The sequence below is a fragment of the Peromyscus leucopus genome, chromosome 7, assembly GCF_004664715.2.
Source record: "Peromyscus leucopus breed LL Stock chromosome 7, UCI_PerLeu_2.1, whole genome shotgun sequence".
NCBI lineage: Eukaryota > Metazoa > Chordata > Mammalia > Rodentia > Cricetidae > Peromyscus > Peromyscus leucopus.
In genome coordinates, this window is record NC_051069.1 from 40,642,032 (window position 1) to 40,660,179 (window position 18,148).

General features: G+C 44.3%; 1 protein-coding gene across 1 annotated transcript in view; it reads left to right on the forward strand.

Moving 5' to 3' along the window:
• Window positions 1-14,175: 14,175 nt before the first annotated feature.
• The window catches only part of Barx2 (BARX homeobox 2), a 67,700-nt gene continuing 63,727 nt past the window's right edge, over window positions 14,176-18,148 (forward strand). The window contains 1 exon segment of the mRNA XM_028879076.2: window positions 14,176-14,737. Within this exon segment, the coding sequence (XP_028734909.1) occupies window positions 14,551-14,737 (187 nt within the window). The 5' untranslated portion in view covers window positions 14,176-14,550.

Consider the following 18,148-nt stretch of genomic DNA (forward strand, 5'->3'; position numbering starts at 1 on the left):
CCCAGCTACCACTCCAGCACTGTGTCTGCCTGCATGACGCCATGCTCCCTGTTGTGATGATAATGGACTGAATCTCTGAAACTGTAAGCGAGCCACCCTAATTAAATGTTTTCCTAAGAGTTGTCGTGACCATAGAGTCTCTTCACAGCAATAGAAACCCTAACTACGACAGCCAATAAACTCTCCCTTCTTTCTATAAGTTGCCTTGGTCATGGTGTCTTAGCACAGCAATAGAAATGTAACTAAGACGGTGTGGTGACTTTATGTTTACATTTCCGAGGCATTGAGAAGCTACCTTCTATAGCACTTGCACCACTTAACTTCCCACTAGCCATATCAAACGCAAGGGCTCCAATTTCTCTACATCCTCACTGAGACTTTTGTTTGTTTCTTTTTGGTGGTAATATGTGTGAAGAATCATATCATTATAGTTTTGATTTATTCATTTAATTTAATTAATCCTAGTGATGAATAATATTGAGCATCTTTTCTTGTCTGTATTTGACATTTCTATAATTTCCTTGGAGGAAAAATTATTCTATCCACTTTTTGAGACAGGTTCAAGTGGGACTGAATTCACTGTCTAGCCCAGGCTGGGCTCAAATTCTTGGCCACACTTGGGCTTCAACCTCCCAAGTGTTGGCATTATAGCTATGAATCAGTACACTGGCTCCCTTTTGAATGGAGTTGTTAGGAAATTTAAATGTCCTGGATATTAAATTGTATCATTTTCTCTCTTCTCTCTCTGTCTCTCTCTCTTCTTTCTTCCTTCCTTCCTTCCTTCTTTCCTTCCTTTCCCCTCCCCTCCCCTCCCCTCTCCCCTCCCCTCTCCCCTTCCCTCCCCTCTTCCCTCCCCTCCCCTCCCCTCTCCTCTCCTCTCCTCTCCTCTCCTCTCCTCTCCTCTCCTTTCCTTTCTGAGACTGAGTCTCCCTGTGTAGCCCTGGCTGGCCTGGAAGTCCCTGTGCAGAGTATGCTGACTTCTAACTCAGAGAGATCTGCCTGTCTCTGCCTCCGGAGTGCTAGGATTAAAGTCATGCACCATCCTGCCCTGCTCTCATTCTCATTGTGAGGAAATGTCTTTCTATATAATGGCCTAGGCTTGCCTGAAGTTGCTATGGAGTCTAAGTTAGGCTCGAACTCCTTAGTATCGTTCCACAGCCTCCCAAGGCTGGGATTATAGGAAGGATCACAGGAAGGGTCACTATGCATGACCAAATGCAGCCATTCCAGACTTGGTTTTTCTCACATCAGAGTAAACCTCGAGTCTCACAGGTTTAAAATTCCTCAAACTGCTTCCACCTCTCCTTTTACTTCTTCTCCATCACTTCAGGAAATAGCTACTACTCACCGACCTTCATACTGTAACTTCTTAAGTGGTTTCCCGTCTCTCTTTGCTTTTCTCACGTCCACACATCTGTTTATATCACTCTCCTGCCGTGGAGGTGACAGGGCACCTGTAGGTCTTCAGGATAAAGTTAAATCGGTGACAATTTAGAAGATGCTTTATGGTCTTGCCCATCCTCTCACCCTGCCCTCTGCTGACCTTGCCCCCTCTGTAACTACATTCCAGCCACACTTGCCTCCTCCAGGCCACCAGACGCTTTCACTTGCCTCTGGACTTTGGATGCTTCTCTTGTCGACCTTGAATGATTTTCACATCCCCTTCACTTCTTGCAAACTTATCATCTTCTTTCAGACCTTAACTTAGGTGGAAGTTTTCTTTTCTATTTCTGAAATTCCTCCGTGATCTCTTCTAAGACTGGGCTATGACTGGGCTAGTTCCAAACACACCCTTTGGGCATAGGTAGCTGCCTGTTGACTCATTTGTCTGCTATTCTGAGGAAGGACTGTCTGCTTTTTACCCATGTTCCTCTGACAACGCCCCCCACCCCAGGGCTTCTGGGACAGAACTGACATTCCACAAATAATTAGATAAATTATCTCTATATTTAATTTATGTGTACTTTCTGTACCACACAGAATTATAATACATAGCCGTGATTGTGAGAAGGCAATGCAGAGCAAAGGAAAAATGCTGCTATTGAACAATGTGGTATTAAATATCCAGAAGCAACAATGTCCTGTTCCCAAGCTCAGATATCTGATTGGCTAAAAGGTCACCAGGAATGCAGTACCCAAGCCAGCTTCTTAATGATTATCCACAGTGCTTTGTAGTTTGTGCTGGTTTCAGCCAGCCACATGAATTGGAGCTCTGCTCTGAAAGGTTCCACAGGGCTGAGGGTTGTAGAGACATACAAACTTGCTATTCATGCCTAGCCAGACTGGTTAGCTTGGTATGTCCTATTGCAGAGAAGGGGAGAATAAGGAAATAGGCATTTCATGTGAAAACACCAATGTCACTGCTGCCAAGTCAACAGTGACCCAGTCATTTCTAAGGCCAGGGCTTTTTCTCCGTGGTAGGAAAGATGAGATGTTTACAGTTTATTTTCTTTTATGTGCATCCCGTTATCAACATTTTGTGCCTTATATTTTGTATTTCAGCCGTGTTCTCTACTCCTTTTCCCAGAAGGTTTACAGCCTTAGTTAAAGGAGACCAGGTGTATCTGTAAGTTCGGGGTGATGTTAAATGCAATCCTCAGAAGCTGGATGTGTTAAAATATGGCCTGGAGTTGGCACACATACACTAAAACACACTGTAAGTACATAGTGTAGATCGCATTGGAGATTTGCTGAGTGCATTAATGAGGTCTCTGAGGCTAACTCCCTCAGGTCAGTGGGCTTTTAGTATTGCTTGAGGTCCACAAAGGGAGCTTGGACTTGGGCTCCCACAGAAGCATCAGGACATAGCCCAGGTCCTTGGGTAGGGTACTGTAGACATTCTTCCTGTGTTCTGATCTGCTCTCACACCTTTCTTTCAATACCTTTGTTACAAAGTAAATTATTTTAGATGCACATTCAAGTCTTTGATGGTGGGGATTACCAGGACCTGAATGAATATAAGATCAGCCAAGAGCCTTCTTTGTCACATCTAAAGCTGGTTCCGGATCTGGGAAGAATAGTGGTTAGTGATGCTTCCTACAGAGTGTTGAAGTTAGCTCCCTAAGGGTCCCTAGAGAACACAATTTAGAGCTGACTTGGTGTCCCAGGGGCCCTGTTTTCAGGGACATTCCCATGTCCTGCCAATAGAGGGAGCCATGATTCCACCGCACAGAGGCCATCCCTGTCTTCTGACAGAGGGCAGTAACCACCAAACAGCAGCTCTGAGGTGTTGTCTATGCCTCAGGCTCCTGAGAGTTCCAGGCAGAGTCAACAGCTAAATTTGCTTGCTGATGAATCTCCGCCAGGCTCCTCACTGGACTGTTGGCCCGAGAATGCTTAGGAGAGCTCACAGCCATCCAGTTGGCAGCGTTTACGCCACATACTTAGTCAACTAATTTTCCTTGCTCATGAAATTTCTGTTAATTCCAAAAGGCAATTGGAACTATTTATATTTAGATTACTTCATAACTGAAGCTTTGTGGCCCATGAGATGATTAGGTTTCTATAAATATGTTTTGCTGTCAGTCTTCTTAATATTCAAATAATTTCGGTGTTACCAATGGCTTGACATAAAAAGACAACAAAATCATGGGGCAGACAAATGAACAGTGGAAATTCGATTTAAAAAAAAAACATGACTGGGATCAATAAGAAATCATTGTCCAATAGACAGTATTCTGAACTTGGACAAAAACAAACAAGCAAAACCTAAACAACCTGGATTTGGCATTCGGCTCTAAAAATTGAGCTGTCATTGGAAAGCCTAAGGGAAGCAGGTGACTTCCCTTTCCTCAGTGTGAAACAGGAGAAGTACACACATTGGTTTCCATACACAGGATTGCTCGAGGCTTCCAGGAGGAAGCAATGCACACAAAATACTTCTGTAAATGTGTTTTTCAAATATATTATTAACGTGCACTTTACATTGTTAGACTTCGGTATACAACTTTTGCTTCTCTCTCTCTCTTTCTTTCTTTCTTTTTTTCTTTCTCTCTCTCTTTCTTTCTTTCTTTCTTTCTTTCTTTCTTTCTTTCTTTCTTTCTTTCTTTCTTTCTTTCTTTCTTTCTTTCTGTTTTAGATAAAGTCTCACTCTATAGTTCTGACTGGCCTAGAGCTCACTATGTGGACCAGGCTGGCCCCAAATTCACATTGATCTGCCTACCTCTTCCTCCAGAGTGTCGGGATTAAAGGTGTGTGTTACTATGTCCAGCTATTAAGTATACAGTTTTGAACCTAACTATTATAGTTTTGGGGACAATTGTACATTTTAATATATATATATTATATATTATATATATTTACTTTATATAGATAATATAAATTAGTAGAAATATTTGTTTAAAATTTCAGATAAATCCTGTAAATATCCACCAGCAAGAAATTATATTTGAACATGTTTTGGGACATGTCTGCATGTACATACATGTCCATGAACAATATTTCAAAAATTAAATTGTACTTTATATTATATTATTTAAATGGACTTTTTCTTTTTTTAAAAAATGAACTTTTTCATTCAGTATTAATAATTAACAGTTGTTCATCTTTATGTCAGGCATTGTTTAAATGTGTATCTTTTCTAAATCCCATAAGAGCTTCAAGAGATCTATGTGTGTATGTATATATGTATATATATGTGTATATATACATATGCATATATATCAAACACAAGAATACGGAGGTTCAGAATTGTCTCTAATTTTTGCAATTTAAATGAATCTTACAATTAACATATATCTTCCTGCTCACGACCTTCCCACTTTTATTGTAAAACCAAGAGCAGACTGCTTATTTAAAAATGTCGATTCTTGCCTGGCATGGTGGCACCTTCCTTTAATCCCAGCACTCTGGAGGCATAGGCAGGCAGATCTCTGTGCGTTTGAGGCCAGTCTGGTCTATAGAGTGAGTTCTGGGACAGCCAAAGCTACATAGACAGACCCTGTCTCAAGAAACAACAACAACAACAAAGCCCAAATCAAAGCAAAAACAGCCCAAACAACAACAAACCAAAAAACTCAAAAAACAAAGAAAGGTCAATTCTCACACCTTTCTTTGTTGACAGTTCTCAGGCAGGTTCTCCTAGACTCTAGGAGAAGTTGAGGACTCCAGGACTCAGACATTATGTGCATATCGCACTGGAGAACCACAGCTGTGGTTTCTAACGTACCAGAGAACCACAGCTTTGGTTTCAGTTGCTAGATTGGGATTGCTAGATCGCTTTTGAATTAGACATGATTCCTAGCAGCCCTCCAGAAGTGTCATACCAGGCCGCATGCCCACAAACAGCGCGTGAGTCACTTAGCCTCTTTTATGTGTGTCTAACTGTGCTCCAGACTATGACCTTGTAAATGACTTCTCAGCTTGTCATTTGGATAGTAGCTCACTTGTAGGCTGCTAGCCTGCTAGCCTCCATGTGTCTGAAGGCAGGTATGCCCTTCTAGAGTTGGAACTGCAGGTCTGGCATTTTCTTCTTGCTTGTCAGTAACTTGGAGCTTTTAGGAGTTGGTTGTCATAGTCTGTCCCAGGACGTACTCTCAGCTCTTCAGTGTTCTTTCGTGCCCTGCTCGCCCTTTGTTCTCCAAGCCACTCTCTTCAAGGCACACTTTTCCCATAAGGTACAAACAGCATAGGAGCTGGTTGTATAACTCAGTGTAGAATACACACACGGGGTTGGCTGGGCTCCATCCAACACCCACTCTGCTCAAGTAGTGTAAACTCAGGACTTTCATGGATAGTCTGAGTAATGAGTAAAATTTGTTTTTACTTATTTATTTAAATTTGTTTTATGTCTATGGGTGCTATACTTGCATGGATGTGCACCACATGCTTGCCTAGTGCCCTTAGAGGCAAGAAGAGAGTGATGGATCCCCTTGAATGAGAGTTACAGGTGGGTGCTGGGAATCGAACCCAGGTCCTCTGGAAGAACACCCAGAGCTACTAATCACTGAGTCATCTCTTCAAACCTTATTTGTTTTTTTAAAATAAAGCAAGATTCTATTCATACTGAGATTTTTAAATATTGTTCCCATAAAAAAAAAATCTTTCTCCTACTGAGAAAATGAGTTCTTTTAAATTTCATTGTCCTTGAAGCAAAGAACTACATTCTCCCCTTTAGAAGAAAGACTTTAAACAAAACAAAACAAAAAACTAGTTCATTAACAATCAACTCTGAACCATTAAGCTATAGCCATCTAACAAGTTCTGCACACACATCAGCATAAATGATTACGTGTTCTGGAATATTCAGTAGGAAAGTGAGTCACCCCCGACCTCCACACAAAGTTTATGTTGTATGGTATGACAATAATTGTTTCTAATCGGCTCTGGCTTTCCTTTTCAGTTTAAAATTATATGCAGATAAGAAAGCTATAAAGTAGACATAGCTAGGTAATCTGTCCCCAATGTCACAAATCAATAGGGAAATGTTTTCTTTTTCTAGTGTGTTTTTTTCCTCAAGGGAGAATCTGTAGTCTCGCGCAGATTTCTGAACCAAATCATTCAACAGAATGTTACAAATCGTAGGATATTTCCTCCCCAAGTAACATATGGGGAAGGGAAATCAGGACAACGTCCTCAGAATGCCAGGCTCTCGGGGTTTTCCCTCTTGTTCTCTTGGGGCTGTGGCCCTATGATTCATAAAGATAATGATTTGAAATTCCTGGTATCAGTTGAGGATGTCAGATGAGAGGCTGGAGAAATCAAAGTTCTCTGTTGATCTCAGGTTATACTAGATCTTATAGAGAAGCACTCTGTGCACAAAGTTCCCGTGAAAAGCTGTGGCTAGACATCCTTTAGGCAGTGAAAATCACGTGGGGGGTCTGTTACAGTGAGGACACCATTCTGTGATTGCTAGCACGGCTACTTTTATTTTTCAGCATTCAGGGAATACCAAACAGCTTCAGTCCGTTGGCTTGGTTCCAACTTCCAGAACACAGAATTCAAATGAACACAGACTTGTCTCACAGAATGAGTAAGTCAGCTTCACACCCATTACGTCGTGAACTGAAGATCTGTCAGAATACTTTGCAAGCATTAACTGATAAAAATCACAACCCCTTTCAGGAATTATGGACTGTATTCTGGTTTCCGAAGAGAAAACCTAAGCCTGTGGAGCTATAGCCACTTACTGTGTACGCGAGGAAAACAAGCCCTTGTTCTGCCTATACAAATGAGTAATCAGACTAATATTTTCCCCCTGACTTGGCACAATCTCTCATTGACCTGATTGAAACCACCAGATGTTTTGGCAGCTCCTGGAGACATAACCTAAGTAACTCAATAATTGATTTAAGTAAACGTATCAGAATGTGGGCTGGCAGTGGGATCAGGGATTGATTCTCTGTTCTGTGATGACTTTGAATGTTAAAAAAAAAAAGTGGTCTGCTCACATAATTGAAATGAATAGAGATTGGCACCATCTCGTTCATTTACTTTGGTAATTTACAGGCTGTTTTAGGTCTGTACATATCTGTAACTGTTGAAAGAAATGAAAGAAAATCCATAACATCAGAGAAATGGAAAAAGTGTCCTGAGGTTGTCTGTTGGAAGTTAAGTAAAATGTTTCTCCACAGGGAAAAAACCCTGACTAAAAAAGAAAAGACAACAACAGAGATTCCTTTGACTGATTTTCTAGGAAGGATATTTTAGCATTTTTAGTTTTAGATTATTTCATGTGATATTGTTTTATGCCAGAATTTTTCATACTTTTTGTTTCTCTGCTTTCCTTGAGTACATTTGCTATATTATCATCTCCACAGATGATAAAGAATATTCCTTATAAATAGATCTTAGAAATGGAAACAGTTTATATCTCTTTGCATGCAGCAAAGACTGGTTGAGAAGAGGGCAGAACTATGCTTTCAATGTGAAACTTTGGGCTGTTGAGCATGCTTAGTTTTTTTGTGTTTCCTCCTGTAGTATGGGGCTAGTTCTCTTGAATGTGGTTAATAAATACAATTTAAAAATGTCTTCCCCCCTTTCTCCTCTCTTCATTGACGAAAAACAAAAACAAAAACAAAGCCACAATGATGAGAGAGAGAGAGAGAGAGAGAGAGAGAGAGAGAGAGAGAGAGAGAGAGAGAGAAAGGATAGACAGACAAAAAGTTTATGGAACAAGACCATATGGGCATACAGAGCCTCACACACACACACAGCCTCACACACTTGCTCACACACACCCTCTGCACTTAGACCTAAGTAGGTGATTAGCACCTGTGTCCAGGACTCTGTACAAACTTCCTCTTTCTTAAGGGCCTGGAGTGCAGAGACCATTACACTCTTTGATTGGCATATTGCACCCAGTGTTCTTGGTAAATATTGTTCTGTATTAGCAGAGTAACAACCCTGCCAGCAGATTCCCCTAATCACCCAATGCTCTCCGCGAGTGTTGTTTTTCATCGTGTGCGCTCTGAAGGCAGACTGGCTCCACAAGCCTTTTTCCAGGGCGGCCTGACAGGGAGACTTCTGTACTCATTAGCATAACAGCCGATGCTAATGACCCAGGGACTGCTGGCTCTCGCAGAAACCCATCTCTCTTGGTTGGCTACTTGCCCTGGGTTGGGGAAGCCTACAGAGAATACACGCACAATCCAGTTCAAAACTACTTGAGAGCAAGAAGAGAAAAACATATTTTAAGAAATGATTTGGATGAGATGTCTCCTAGTGGATGCATGATCAAACGTAAGAATCCTAAGTGATCCAGGCTCCTGTAAAGTGCTGGGTAATCTGGTTAGGAAACTGTCAAGTTCTGGGTAAACCTGCAGATGTGCCTAGTCTGATGTGGCAGGGCCAGATGCTTTTAGGGGTCCCAGGTAGCCAAGGCTGTTTCTTTACTTTAGTCCTGCCCTCCAATTCATTTAAATATATATATATGTATGTATATATATACACACATACATATATGTAGATATATGTATATATTTCTTTTTTGAGCGAGGGTTTCATGTATTGCAGGCTAACCTTAAACTTGCTTTGTAACCAAGGATGAGCTTGAACCACTGATTCTCCTGTCTCTGTCTCCTCAGTGCAGGCATCACAGGCACATGCTGTCATATCTGGTTTAATGTGGTACTGAGAATCGAACCCAGACAAGCATTTTACAAGCTGTGGTGCTACATTCCGTTTCTGCCCTCCCACTCTTAATATCTTGGTTGATTCTGGGCTGAGAACGTTGAGAAAATCTAGCACTAGGCATATGAAGCAGGAAAGGCAGGCCCTCACGCCTATTAAGGAACAGTTTTGTGTGGTGAAAATCATTTATTTTATTGAAACAGTGAAGGCGGCATGGACACTAGCAATTCTTGAGTTAGTGTTGGGTACGTGGAGCCCCACCGATCTTCCTTGAAACTTGCATCTGCTCTCCATATACACAGGTGGCTGGAGACCAGAGGTCAGAGAATAGCCCAGTGTTGAGCTAGGAACGGAACCCAGATTGGCCTGACTCAAAGGTTTATTTTTCTTACCCCAGACGCAGTTCCGCTGTGTGCCTTGAACTGCTGCTGCTTTCTTGTTGCAGCTTTCTCCTTAGCGAAGGGATAACGAGGAGGTGTGTGTGTGTGGGGGGGGGGCGGTCAGCATTGTCAGTGATGCTCCAGGCTTCCCATGTGTTTCACACAGTATTATGGTAAACTTCACAATGACAAATTTTAGTTTCCTGGCTCTACCAGCTGGAATAACTGAGGCACATAGGCCATTTTCTGAAACATGTCTAAATGATATTGGCATAGTACTGCTAATAAGGAGAAACACAGCCAGGTAGTCCTATAATCTCAGCACTTGGGAGATGGACATGGGAGGATCTGGAGTTCAAGGCCAGCCTTGGCTACATAGTAAGTACAAGGGAAACCTGGATACATAAAATAGTATCTCAAAAAAAAAAAAAAAAAACAAACAAAACATTCAAGCATGCGTGCTTGTGTGTGTGTGTGTGTGTGTGTGTGTGTGTGTGTCTATATGTGTGAGAATCTATGAATCTTCATCTGCATGCTAAGCTTCTCAAATTTGGAACTACCTATATTATTTCCTGAACCTTTTCATCTTTGTATTAATGCTCAAGGCTTTATAGACATAGCTATTGTCTTACTCCCACGCCCCCCCCCCCCCGTTTGAATTTGGCTTTTGGGCAAGGCTCAATGTCTCTAGTTCATCCTTTCTAAGCTCATTGGTCAAGTGGATTGCATTTGTGGCCTCTCTTAAAAAGGTGCCTTACAGTGTACCAGAGCAGTTTTGTAAATTAATATCATCATTAAAAATAAGCTGGCCTCCTCGTACACCTCCTTTAACTTGTTATTTGAGGCTGCCGGGTCAGGCTGCACAGACAGCCAGAGGTTTTGGCATGGACCTGGGGCCCAAGGGAATATTAACTTACAAGACTTTCCCTATTTTGCTTTTACATGTCTGAGACTATTTCAGAACTTAGTGGCTGTAATACAAGTTATTAAATACACGTGACCAGACTATAAGAAATGCTTTCTGCTCCCTTGGTTTCCTTTGAAGAAATGATGGCTGGGGAGTGAACTGGTGTATTTGTCATAATTATACCCGATTGCATTATAATCAAGATTATAAAGGGGTAGTTAACTAAGAGTTAAGGTGATAACACCCAAGCTAGGTCCTACATGTAATTTAAGTGTCACATTTGGAATTAGAAGAATTATTTCATTAAACTTCGAGAGTTCTTGATAAGTAGAGATATTGGGTCTAAGATCTAAAGGAGAATGGAATCTTTGGTTTTTAGATCATCTGGTCCAACTTTCACCCTTGTACCCTTCTCTTCTGCTGGCTAGGCTGTCTCAGGAATCAGGGGCCAAAGTGGGGAGGGGTGTGTGTGATCCTCTGAAAGCAGGGTGTGAATTTTTCTCACCTTGTATGCTCACCACTCAGTGTAAACAGTCTGTCCCTCTCTGTGTGTGTTCCTCTGTGGCTGCAAAGGCAGACACTGCCTGGGTATGGTGATGGGGACTCCGAAGAGTGTCTGCCAGTCTCCAGCAGCTGGAAAAGGTTTGAGACCCTCTGGCAGATGTTTGTTGTTCCAGCCACTTCATTAACTTTGGAAACAAAACCCCCGACTATTCTGAACAAAGTTCCACTTTGTGATTGACAGCTGGGGTGTGCTTCCTCCCATGGAAATGCTTTACAGTCTAAGAGTGGCAGAAAGGGACTGGAAAGAAGGAGCTTGAAAGACGAAAAAAAGAAAGAAATCGGACTGCATGCCATTTGCTCAAAGCTCAAAATTAACAAGGAAAGGGGAGAGATTCATTTAACGAGAAAGACAAATTTAGTACAACTAATTAAGGTTTGATGTCCCATCAAACACATTATGTAATTTTGTTTCCAGAGCTTTCATTCAGTCGTTTTATTCAGGACACATTTACTGAGAAGGGACCAAGTGTCAGGGAGTAAAGTATGTGGACATTGATGGTAAGAGATGAATAATGTTGAACAAAGCATTGGCCAGCAGGAATTCATTGTTCAGAGGGTGGAATAAGCATGCAAAGGACACACAGTGAAGGAAATGGAGGGGTAGAGGCAGGAACAGCAAGGGACAGGCCTGGGGATGAGAAAGGGCTTCTTGGAAGGAGGTTGTGTTTGAGATGGGTCTCTATTGTTTTCTGCTAGAGAAGGGCGGAGGGGAGAGGTGGCAGGGCATTCCAATCAAAGGCAAGGCTCCTAAAAGGCCAACCTAGTAGAAACTAGGATTAGCGTTTGCAAAAGAAAAGCCAAGGTCAGATTGGAAAATGAATACCAGAGCTCCAAAGACTCCAGATTCCAAGATCCAGAACCACTCACTTCTCCCTCCAGCGGGGATTTGCTCCTACAGACCCCTCCGAGATTTCTGGCCATCCTAGTAAAAAGTGGGGAAAAAAGAGAAAAATCGAAGGCATTGATGGGGGATGCTCTACTTCTTTGGCTACCAAAATTCACTAGATTTCAAACCAAATCTACAGCCGGGTCTAAGTGATTTTTGTGCCCGCAGCTCTGTGGAAGTAGAGAGTAAGAGGGCTGAAAGATGGCTGCCTAGGGGAGACTTGTCAGGGGGGCGGAGGCCATTCCAAGGGTTGATTCCTGCCATCTGGGATAAGGGTTCGAAGCTCTGTGTCTTCTGATGAGCTTCCGCCGGTACGGGGTACACAAATGCTACCCCCGACCCGAGTTGGGGAAGAGAGAAGGTAGAGAAGAAAAAGAGAAAGGAAGAAAAAAAATAAAACAGAAACAAGGTCGCGCTATGAGGGAGAACAGAACCGAAGCAAGGAAAGAGGAGAGGGGAACTAAAGAGAGAGGCCTCAAATGCGACCACAAATGAGGGGAAAGGAGAAATGAGAGGGGAAAGAAGAGTTAGCAGGAGAAGGAGTGAAAAGTGCCGAGCAAAAGGCTGACGGAAAGGAGCGCAGTACGTAGACTGGGTTCCCGCAGAGTGAGCCGGAGCGCCCGCCTTCCGTGCGCCCACGGGGAACCTGCCGGCTTAAGCACCGCCGCACTCTCATGCTCCGGCCCTGCGGCCACTCCGGTGCCGGGGCTCCGAACCCCGTAAGCCCGCCTCTCTGTTGCCTCGGTTAGACGCGGATCCCGCCAAGCATTCAGCTTCTTTGCGGCCGCCTACAGTGTGGCACTGTCCTGGGGACGAAGAGAGCTTCCCAGGATTGCCCCGGTAGCCAGCGTTGCGCCCGGGTCTCTGGCCTTATCTCCTCGCGCAGCGGGTCGCGGCGAAGGGTAGCAGCGCTCAGACTGATCAGGGACAGGTCCTAGGTCCTCGATCCCTCACAGCAGATAGGCCACAGGTCCAGGGATGAAAGCAAGGAACGCGCCCACCACTGTGGTACCTAGCTGCAGTCCTGGCGGGCTGCCTCTGTCTGGAGAAGAAATGGAAGCAATTCCAAATGGCGAGGAGGGAATAGGGCAGACGCAGACTCGTGGGAAATAAAGATCGTCAGTCCCGGCTGCGGGCCATAGCAAACGCTCGGTTGTGATTTGGTCTATTAATGACTATTTTCCCTAAGTGCTTCATTATTAGTTGAACGAGTTTGTCCCTTCGAGAGTTTAACCACCGGCCGGGGTGCGCGTCCCGACTTGCTTCCGCAGTTAGCCATGCTCGGAGCGCGCAGCCCCTGAGAACACCCAGAAGACTCGTGGTCACCCTCAGGGTGCGAGCATCGAGGAAGCATTACCCGTTGTCCGTGTCCAAAATTCTGTGTCCCACTGTCGGTTTCCTTCCCGACTCGCATACACCGCTTCAGGGACACAGCTTGGGGCCGGGAGTGCACCGGGAGGTCGCTTTCCACTGCAGGGCGCGTCGCTGACAGCAGGAGCTGTCCCGGGCGCGTAGGTGCCGGCCCGGTGTCTTTCACCCAAGGACTGTGGTTGAAAACAAAAGTTCATCCAGACATTGATTAGGACAGACTCTGAGATTAGGACGCTAAGAAAAAAAAGAAAGAGGCAAACCATCCCTAAACACCTGAAGTCCGTCATGCCTGGGAATGAAAACTGGGATTGGGCACAAGGAAAAGCCAGAATTTGGGCTGACTGTAGAAGGGCCACGGACACGCCGCGATCCCGCTGTTTTAGCCCTTCCCAGCAAAGAAAACCGTTTTATGAACAGAATTTAAACACACACAAATACACATTATTCCTTCGGTTTATTATTGGGGTAACGGACTGCGCTAAGGTCATTTGTAGTTTGGGATCCGGAGGCAATCAAGTTTACAACCTCGGTGCAAACGCCTCACGCCGGGAGCGCACCGGTGCAGCGCGGGCTTGGGAGCTGCGGGCTGAGAAGGGGACGCCGCGGTCCTGGGAAACCGCCCGGGCGGGGACAAGTGAGGCACAGTGGTCATCGGGAAGCGAGTGCTCTGGGGCCGGGAGCCTCGGGAGCCTGGACTACTACGTGGCAAGAGACGCGTTCATAGCTACCCGCAGGGGATTGGGAGCCGTGCCCCCTCTGGCAGGACTAGCTCTAAGCGGGGACAGAGAAAGATGCAGCTCGGAAAAGCGGCGGCGGGACGCCTGGGCCGTAGGAGGAGGCGGCGCGCGCCGGCCGTACTGCGCGTGCACACACACACACAAGCGCGCGCGCACCCCGGTACACACACCTGGAGCCTGGGGGAGGGGGGAGAGGAGAGCCGAAGCGAGTGTCTTAAAATAGAGAGCCGGCGTGCGGAGCGCTCGACTCGGACCGGCGGGAGGCGGCGAGCACGAGCAGCCCGACCCTGGGTGCGCAGGTCAGCGCCCGGACAGCACGGACACGCAGGGGCGGGGTAGCAGCCGACGCCCCTCGGCTCGCGCTCCGCACCTGGCCCTGCAGGAAGTGCGCGCTGATTGACAGCTGCGGTGTCCCAAAAAGGCTGTAGTCAAAGATGCTGCTCGGCGGGTGGGTGTAGACACTGCAGGCAGGCGCGCCCGTGCCCTCTCTGGTCCGCGCGCCTCCCCGGGCCCCGCCGCCCCTCTGGCTGCGGAAGAGCGGGGCTCAGGCCCCAGCCCGCGCGCACCAGCCCCCGCGGTCCCGCACGACCCGGCGCTCGCAGCACTCAGGTCGTCAGGCTCTAGTCCGGGCTCACCATGCACTGCCACGCGGAACTGAGGCTGAGCTCACCCGGCCAGCTCAAAGCAGCCAGGCGGCGCTACAAGACTTTCATGATCGATGAGATCCTCTCCAAGGAGACCTGCGACTACTTTGAGAAACTTTCCCTTTACTCTGTGTGCCCGTCGTTGGTGGTGCGACCCAAGCCCCTGCACTCTTGTACCGGTAAGACAATCGTTGGGAGATAGTGGGCTGTGGTACTTTCGCCCTTGTGCGGTCGCCGGCCGCTGCTTTTCAAACCGAGAGCTAGAGGGACCAAGGGATTCTTTTCCTGCGTCCTTGTAAGTAGAACAGACTCGCGAGCGGCGGACCTTCAAAAACGAAGCGTTTGCAACCCCGGCCCGGGCAGGTACTGCTTCCTTAATGTGAGATAGGTTAAGACCAAACGGTCCTTGGAGTGGGACACCTCCGTAGCGCCGGGTCCTGCTTCTTGGAGAAAACGCCCTCTTTTCTGGCGCTATGGAATTCCAATGAGAAACTTCAAAACACTTGACCAGATTCAGTGCCTAGGTGGTTTCACGTAGTGCGTTTGTCGGTTTCAATTTGAGTTTGGTGGTCTTCCCCTTATTGCCCAACTTCTTATGTCTTCTTTGTAATTTTACAAGTAAATCGGTTTCCTGGGCTTCAAAACAAACTACTGAATTCACCGAACGTGACTTAAATTGATCTCTCTCTGGGGAAGTAGTTTTGGACTATGCTGCGTTTCGACACAAGCAGAGGATCAACCCCTTGTTTCTTTTAAGTGACTAAAACCAACACTAGTAACAGTAAAAATATCTCTCAGACCTGGTGTCCCCTCTTCACAAAAGCTAGACCAATAGGAAAGAGACAGAATTTAGTAATAATACTGAAAACGTAGATATGTAGGAAACCAATCCAAAGACTTTAAAACACTTTGAGTGCAGTGAGAGAAGGCCCGGCTTTCAACGTTCTTGGCGGAGTGGGAATTCAGGCTCCCAAAACCGTGGGAGTAGCTAGGAAAAAAAAAATAAAAAGTTGAGGCAATTTTTTTTCAAAGAAATTCTTCACCATGCTTTCCATTAAAAGCAAACATTTATTGCTTCCAGAGGAGAGGGGTCTGTGGCATTATGCTTGTTGTATGACTGCCGTGAAGCAAGTTCATTAAATCCTATTTTGAAAAATTGAAGTGTGTGCTACAGTGGTTCTCAAAGACTTCTTATGGGAACTGTTGGGATAAAAAGCTGCTAAATATAACGCTTGGAATCTCATTTCTCCCTTGCTTCGACTGACAGTCCCCGCTAAACCTGCCACCAAGTCTACAATAAATACAGCAAGGACCTTCCAAAAGCAAGATATCCCTACATTTGTTTGGCTATAAAATTAATATTACACATTTTGTCAGCAAGATAGAATTGGATCTGTTGTCCTACAGCAAACCTTGTAATACTGAATTTTACAAACAAGGAAATAAATAAGATACACAAAAGAGATTTTAGAAACAACACAAGAGCTATCCATCATGTTGACATTTTTACTTTTGTGTGTCAGCTATATGTGGTGCCTCACATGATGAGTGGTCTGTGAATAGACTGGGCTGGGAGAAGTAGGCTGAATCTTCTTTTAAGAACATCTATTTGCTACAATAATGCAAATCCCATTGAGGATTTGTGTATGTGGCAGACGCCTGTGCACCCTGTTCAGTCACTGCCCAGGAGAGAGACTCCTGGGAGGAAAATACAGTTCCTGAGGACCTAGGGGTGGTTTAGTACCTGCTGACTTTCAGGGGCTCTGCCATAATTCTAAGGCAGCTTTTCATGGCTTGTAGGAGTCACAGAATTGGGTCATGAAAGAAAAAAAAAAACCTGCTGGAAAAAGAGAGGGAAAAAAAGGCCCAGAAAATCATCATACAGTCAGTCTAGGCTGAGTAAGTTCCATGATTTATTGAACCTTGTGTGGGAAATAAAACAGAGAAAATGTAATGATTCAAAGGCAGTTTTGTGAGTGCTAAAAGTGAGTTGACAGAAGTCCTCGTTGCAGGCTAGTCCTGTGCTCCTAGAAGTTCCTTGATGGTCTGCAGCAGAAGGGGTTCTTGGCTGTGCTTTTCTTGCCTTATTTTCCCATTCTTCCTCTGGATTGTTCCTTTCAAAATGCGTCTTGATTTTGCTGTAGTTGAGACTTAAAATATAGAAAGTAGGATTTTCTAGTGGAATTAAACTCATAAAAACTGGCTACAGCAGTTCATACTTTCGGATCTTAAGCCTTCCATGGGTTTACGATTTCACTGGAAGCCTTACATGTAAGATCATGGGAAGTCCATTAGTGACTTCTCTGGGGCTTCATGTTTTCAGAGCCCTTTGCACTTTTTAACTGTCAAAGGCAGGCTCAGAAATCTTAGCTAGGATAAGTATGATCTTTTAAAAATCAATTAAAAATAGAAACCATAAGTTGCTGTTATCTATAACAAAACAGCAACTTATTTTTCTGTGTAGAGACAGATTTTTAGCTTGTGTGGCAGGAGCAGTATACAAGAAATTCAGAGGAAGTGGAAATTTATACTGGAATTAAAGTTACCGAATTTTCTCATCTTTTAGTTTGCCCATGTCCACCAGCTTACATAACTGGAGCAGAAGAGAACTTTGTCAGGCAAAAGACTGGACACTAAGACTAGAAATTGACTTACCAGCATGTACAATAATCACACAGTACAGGAGTGGAACAAAAGCCACATTTAAAAGACTTCTATCTAATTAAGCAGTCCATGTTGCTAGATTTAGTAATCCAAGTGGCAATGCATGATATCAAATCTCCTCAGGCAGATGAGTATGTATTTATGTAAACAGAGGAATGGAAATCTTTTTCACTAGGCAGATAATCACCTGGAAGTAATTTATTACTAAACATTTTCCCCTTGATGGAATACTAATCATCAAAAAGTATTGTTTAACAGGCCCCTTACTGAAAACACAATAATTTTACTCTTTGAGAGTGGTCTCTAAATCTTGTTTCCCAGTAGTTCCCCCTAAATTACCTTAATAGATGCTGAGGAGAACTCTTCTCTTTAAGCCAAACTAAAGAAAGTTTATCATTAAATTACAAAAGAAAAAAATCTAAGGAAAGACTCCATTTAAACAAAGTTTGCTGTTCACACCGTCAGAATACTTTTGACTTAATTGTGTATGTGACCTGTACGTCTTATCTTTAAAACTGATAACAGTAATCCTCATACAGAGTCAAATATATTGCCAATGGGAAGTCAGTAATCATCTCTCAAACATTAGGGTGGAGGCAGTGATCCAAAGTTTACCCAAACAAGGTACACTTTATGATTTGTCTGTTTTAGATTGTCATTAACTCTTGATGGAAAGTCATTTGAATAAAACTGGCCCCTCACAGTGGACTAGATTGTAAAGCCATTGGCACTGGAATTTTTGAAAACATTGCCTCTGTGTTTAAATCTTTAGAGATGGTCAGAGTTTCTAAATTTGAGGAATGTTCAGGGAAAACAGGTAACTTGTTCCACAAACACAAACATGCAACAGTTCACCCTAAGGGTTTTCCTGTGAGGTTATTGATAAACACACCTACAGTATTAATTACTTATAATTTATTGTTGCT